The following is a 6160-nucleotide window of genomic DNA, read 5'->3' on the forward strand; positions in this document are numbered from 1 at the left end:
TTTTGTAGTCATAGCTGGGTATAAGATACTTTTGCCTGGAAAAACCTCTTTAGTGCTATTTAAAATTCCCCACTTATAACTGATAATTGTTTATCATTATATTTAGTAATTATTATTTGACAATGATATTAATAATAAAGACAACTTATTGCATGTTTGCTATGTGTTGACTGTGTATATAGTGTGTTTACATTATGCACTATGCTAAGGATTTTATACATCTAAACACACTTAATACTCTCAACAACCCTGTGATGTAGGTATTGTTACACCAACTTTACAGAGGAGGAAACTGAGGCTTAGGGAGGTTAAGAAACTCTCCTAAGATCATTGCACAGGTAGTCATTTGGGCAGTTGGATTTAGTTACAGGTCTACCCGATTTCAGAGCACGTGTGCTTACCAATCTTGCCTCATTGACTTCTTTTTGCAGATATTTACTCAGGAAATTTGGCTTTTACTCAGTCTATTAGGAAATATTTTATTTAATAACCAAAAGTCTGACATATGTACATTTCCCCTAGTTCTGGTCCCGCTACACTGGAGTCAAAATAAAGCTTAAAAATGTCTTAAGAGGTCTTAACTTTGGACTAAATAACAAGGGGGACACAAATGCATTTATGTAAGGCATCTGTAGGTCTAAGGAGCTAAAGTTTGAGACCCAATGACGCCCCCAGGGAGCGTGATATTGAACCAATGTGAGTCTTCAACTGAACATTTGACACCCTAGCCCCTATGTTATAGACATTCAACATTTGGCATTTTAAATGGTGGTGGAAATAGGTAACACGATGGCTCTGTATAGATCCCATGTGCCAGGTCGTGTGTTAAGTCAGACTCGCCACATGCTGAATAATTGCGTGAAGAAGGTGCTTTTCTTATTCTCATTTTTATGAGGAAACCAAGACTCAGAGAGGTTAAGTAACTTGGCTAAGGTCACCCAGCTCTCATGTAGTTGAAAAAAATGAATATGTGAAAAATCATATAACTTATTTATTTGATTAACTCATTTGCAAAGGCTATAATGTCTAATTAAACAGAGACTGTGGGTTGACAAGGATAAAAATGTCTTGGAAAGAAATGTCAGGATTTAGAGTAGTGATTTGTAAAAATTATGTTTTGAAGTATACCTAAAGGTCTGTTTTACGTTGTTTTATGTGTGATAGGTGAGGAAGATCTCCAGCGCAGGAGCTTATAAACCCAGATTGTATTAATAACCTTGACTCTGGATTTTGGTCTGAAAGACCTTTCCTTTGTCTGAAGATGGGCTGGCCTTGTGATGATGTCCGTTGGCAGACAGGACACTGTCTCCAAGGCTGATCTCATCGTCTAGAGCTCTCTCACCTGCAGTGAATGAGAATTTATGTGACCCTTTCATGAAATTTTGATTGTGTCATATTTATGCAGCCCTCTTTAAGTGAGAGACGCTGAATATGGTTACTTTTAAGCAAGTTATTTTGTTTAACCAGGGGCCTAGTAGAGTTTCTGATACTTAGATAACTATCTAAAAATGTTGAAAGAAATAATTTAATCCTCACAACATCTCTGAAAAGATTTCAGAGATGCAGAAAATGCCAAGGACAGTGTGCCCTTTCTGTTATATCAGTAGCCAGTTTTTGAAAAAACTTAAAGGGAAAAAACAGCAAATTTTTAGAGTTCCAGTAATTTCTTCTCTTTGACTTCAACACAAATTCCCACATTAAGCAAGGACTGGCTGATTAATCACTAAATAAAAGGAAGTGCTTATAATATATGTCGCTCATTACATTTCTCTTTCGTGCAGTTCCCGAAGTTGCTGGGATCCATTAAAAACTGAAGACGAAGCATGCTGTCAGTGGCCTTCCCTAATTCTTGGAGCGGAAGCCAGTAGAGAGCTGTTTGAAAACGTCTCATTTACACACCAGGTTGCTGATGAGGTCTTTTTCATGTTGTGATCAGAGCAGTTGCTTGTGTTTTTATCACTAGGCTGATTTTCGAGATAAAAATCAGCTTTTGTGCCTTGGCTGGGTGGAGTTGTGGGTGCATGTGCTGGGGGATACCAGATCCAAGCTTTATCTGCTGGGGAACAGTGGGCTAGATGAGTGGTGTAGGATGGCTACATTGAGGTGGGCCCCATGTTTTATTCGTTTGCCAATAAGGAAGTGCCCCTTCATCAAAAAGGGAATATAGGAAGACTCAATTTTCCCTCTTCTCTTTCTGTTCCAGTTGAAGAACAGACTTTGGAGGTTTTCAAAGTAGATCAAGGTCTCCCCCGGGTGGACAGAGAGAAGGAAAATTCTGAAGTTTGCTGTCAGAGGTCCTGAGAACACACACCCATCTGGTTTTCATTCCCTGTGTTGAATGGCGTTTGCTTCAGCCAGTCAGGGATTTTGAACTTGCAACTAGGAACCCAGGCTGGGAAGATGCTGAGTTCCATCAAGTGTGTGTTGGTGGGAGACTCTGCTGTGGGGAAAACCTCCCTGTTGGTGCGCTTCACCTCAGAGACCTTCCCGGAGGCCTACAAGCCCACGGTGTACGAGAACACGGGTGTGGACGTCTTCATGGACGGTATCCAGATCAGCCTGGGTCTCTGGGACACAGCTGGCAACGATGCCTTCAGAAGCATCCGTCCCCTGTCCTACCAGCAGGCTGACGTGGTGCTGATGTGCTACTCTGTGGCCAACCAGAACTCCTTTATGAACCTGAAGAACAAGTGGATTGGCGAAATCAGGAGCCACTTGCCCTGTACCCCCGTGCTGGTGGTGGCTACTCAGACTGACCAGCGGGAGATGGGGCCCCACAGGGCCTCCTGCATTAATGCCATAGAAGGGAAGAGACTGGCCCAGGATGTGAGAGCAAAGGGCTACTTGGAATGTTCAGCCCTTAGCAACCGGGGGGTACAGCAGGTATTTGAGTGTGCCGTCCGAACTGCTGTCAACCAAGCCAGGAGACGCAACAGAAGGAAGCTCTTCTCCATTAATGAGTGCAAGATCTTCTAACCTCCAAGACACTTCACCCAACACTCGTTTACTCACCCCAAAGGCTAATGGGGACAGAGAGAGCAGGCAGGCCAGCAAGGGTTGGTGTTCTTTCTGGGTGCATCCTGAGCAGTGTTTCCCTTGGATACAGTTTTTATGGGACTTGGCTACTGGATGTTTTTGTTAAGTACACTCTGCAAATGAACTCCTCGTCCATTCCAACTGGAAGATCCCTTGAGAAGCTGTAATGAATATTTCATCTCCAATTAAATAACTAAAATGCTGTTTATAATTTTGGATGAAGGTGTGAGTTTTCCAAATAATTCCATATTTAAAGACAGATTTTATTTAAAAGCTAAAATATAGAGCTCTTTATATAATTACTTTTTCTAAATACTCACAAACACAAACTGCCGTTATGTGTGAAACAAACTTATTGGGTCCTGCCCTATGTCTGTAGTGTTATTTTCTCCTGAAGTAATAATTTTGTTGAAGCTACTTGCCTGCTAGATTTTTCTAGGAATTGAATTTTAAAAAGACTGTCAACTGATCCTTACAATGAGTTTTCCACCCAGCAGTTATTCAGTTTGTATATAAAATACAGTCCAATAACATATGATACTTTAATACTGCCTAATGAATTTAAACAGTTATCACTCTATTCTCTGTAATTATAAAAAAAAAGCGTTTCTTATTTACGATGCTACCTTTCACCCAAAGACATCCAGTTATGCACTAAACTATACCTCTTTCATTCACCAGAACAGATTGAAGTAAAACCTTTCAGGTAGAGAATCAGGTTGCTCTAAGCAATAGCAGCAGAGCTTGAAACAGAATTGAAAAAGTCTCCCTTTCATTGCTGCATGTTGCCTGCGTCTCCCCGCACCGACTCCTACCTGATTGTAGGTCCTGTGACAGAGCAGGTGCAACCTTTTGTGTGATGGGAATCTGGAGAATTTGTTATTTGAGCTGTAAACTGAGAAGGCACGGCAACATAATTTATTAATTTTAGGAGCCAATCAGAATAATTAGGAAGGTGTCTACATATATGTGTGTGTAAGAGAAAGAAGGTGGAATATATAGCTTTTACTATTTCATGAATGTGAAGCACCTGAGTTAAAAAAAATATATCACAAATTCCAAGAACAGGGAACAGGAAAGCTGTATAGCAATTGTTCAGATAATAAAACATTCTCAGGGGAAATGTTGAATAAATAGGGACCTCCCCAAACCCAATTTTATCTGCTTAAAAGCAATGGTATGATCATCTGTTACAGTTGAGAACAGAAGACTGTAACTTGAGGAAGAAATTGTGAAGGTTGGCACCCAGGTATATCATTTACTCACCTAATTCAACAAAACTTAGAACCACTCTGAACCACGTTTATTAAAGTACATCATTGTTATGGTATAACATGGCAGTTGCACGCAAATGGTAAGGCAGTTGGCATAAATGACTATGATTAGGCTTATATTGACATAACCAAACTAGATTTTCAGTTTCCTTATGTAGTCAAGTCTTTATAGCTGTAATCAATGTCAAAATCAAATCTGTGCTCATCTCCACACTGCTTTCTTTTTCTCCTCTTCTGTCACCCACATCCAGCAAAAGGCTCTGGGTGCCGAGGTTCCTTCAGTTCCCTGGGGTTGACATATCTGCTTTCACCCAGCCATCTCCAGCCCTCCAGTCCCGTGGCTTGTCCTCCCCTCTGTGTCACCTTTGCCCCTTGACTTAAGAGCCCGTCTATCCAGCTCTTGGCACTGAGCGTCCGGCGGGTTGAAAGACTTGAAAGCTGACCGGGCAGGGGAGGAGATGGAAGTGCGTCTGTAATCCCTGTGATCCTTGCCCTCTCTTCCTATGTGCAAACCGTCTAAACAACTCACGCAGATTTTCCTTCAGGGCCAGTCTTTAGGGTGGAGGCTGTTGAGCACATTAGCAGGAATGAATTTCTATTCATTATAATTGGCTCCCCACAAGCTTTTCTTTCTAGTTGAAGGGAGATCAGGGGCAGGCGTGTTTGAAAACGGGAAAGCCTGGGTACCTGATTCGAAGTGAGGGAAGAGGAGGTGACTGTGGTGGCAGGGGTGAGGAAGGGAAGGCCAGAGAGGGCCTAGGCAGATGACTTTGTCTTCACCTAGGCAGACACACAGATGAGCCCTCTGCCTTTTAGCAGGAGCCAAGCTTAAACGCTCCCTCTGGGAACCCTCACACCTGAGAACAGGAATCCATGTGCAAACCCTCCCCAGTGATGGGACCTGGCAGAAATGGAGGCCAGTGGTGTGTGTCTCCCTACTACACTATGAGTTCTTGAAGGCAGAGCCACTTCCTCTGTGTCTCAGTGTCCCCAGGGCCCAGCACAGGGACGAAGCCATAGCTAAACAAACTTGTGTTAAATTGAATTGGAGGGTGAAAGCTAGGAAGTGGGCTGCTGTGCCACGACATGGGTGTGGGAAGGAAGCAGACCCTCGCCAGCCTTGCAGGGGTAAGACGTGAAAATAGGTCATTTTGTTTGGAATTCATGTAATATATATTCTACATGAGTGTATATTTATTTTTGCCTGCCTAGGCTCAGGCACGTGTTTCTTACACTTCAAAACTCGAGGTACCTTTTTGTAGACTATTGTATGTTGATTCTTAACTATTCCAAGTAGCAACATTAAATACGTTCTTGTTTACATTAAAGAGTTGATGTGAGTGTTTGAATTATTCATCCTCTTCTGTTTTACTTTATACTGACTATCTAAATGGGGCAGCAGAATCTAGTGTGATGAAATCAGGCTGACTGACAAGAAAGCTGAAAGCATCCTAACGGTTACAGTTTTGTTGAGCGCTTCAAATGTGCTGGGCACTGAGCTAAGCTCTTGAGTGTGCGTGACCTCACTGCATGGTGTGAGGGGGTCACACTATAATGAGTCCCGTCTTACCCGAGGAAACTGAGGCTTGGCACACTGACGTGACAAGTCCAGGGCCATACGGCAGGTGAGTGGCAGCACCAGGATTCTCGAGCAGGTCTGTCTTAACCCTGGAGCTCTGCTCAAAACCGCTCTGCCCCACTTCCTCCCAGAGCAGGCCGACTGTATGGCTTTGCCACATCCGATCTCATAGAGCCGTGTGGGCCCCACCCCCACCAGCCAAGTGGCCTGTGTTTTAAAAATGATTTTAAATAAAATATTTCATGTCTGATCTTAATCCTTTCTTTTTATT

General features: G+C 42.7%; 1 protein-coding gene across 2 annotated transcripts in view; it reads left to right on the forward strand.

Moving 5' to 3' along the window:
- The window catches only part of RHOH (ras homolog family member H), a 44263-nt gene extending 38575 nt beyond the window's left edge, over positions 1–5688 (forward strand). For both annotated transcript variants that reach the window (XM_019640840.1, XM_019640838.1), the window contains exons 3-4: positions 1782–1902; positions 2204–5688. In XM_019640840.1, coding sequence (XP_019496385.1) covers positions 2401–2976 — 576 coding nt within the window. In that variant the 5' untranslated portion in view covers positions 1782–1902; positions 2204–2400 and the 3' untranslated portion in view covers positions 2977–5688. The remainder of the gene's footprint in view (positions 1–1781; positions 1903–2203) is intronic.
- Positions 5689–6160: the final 472 nt, after the last annotated feature.

The sequence above is a fragment of the Hipposideros armiger genome, unplaced genomic scaffold (assembly GCF_001890085.2).
Source record: "Hipposideros armiger isolate ML-2016 unplaced genomic scaffold, ASM189008v1 scaffold_53, whole genome shotgun sequence".
Classification (NCBI taxonomy): Eukaryota; Metazoa; Chordata; class Mammalia; order Chiroptera; family Hipposideridae; genus Hipposideros; species Hipposideros armiger.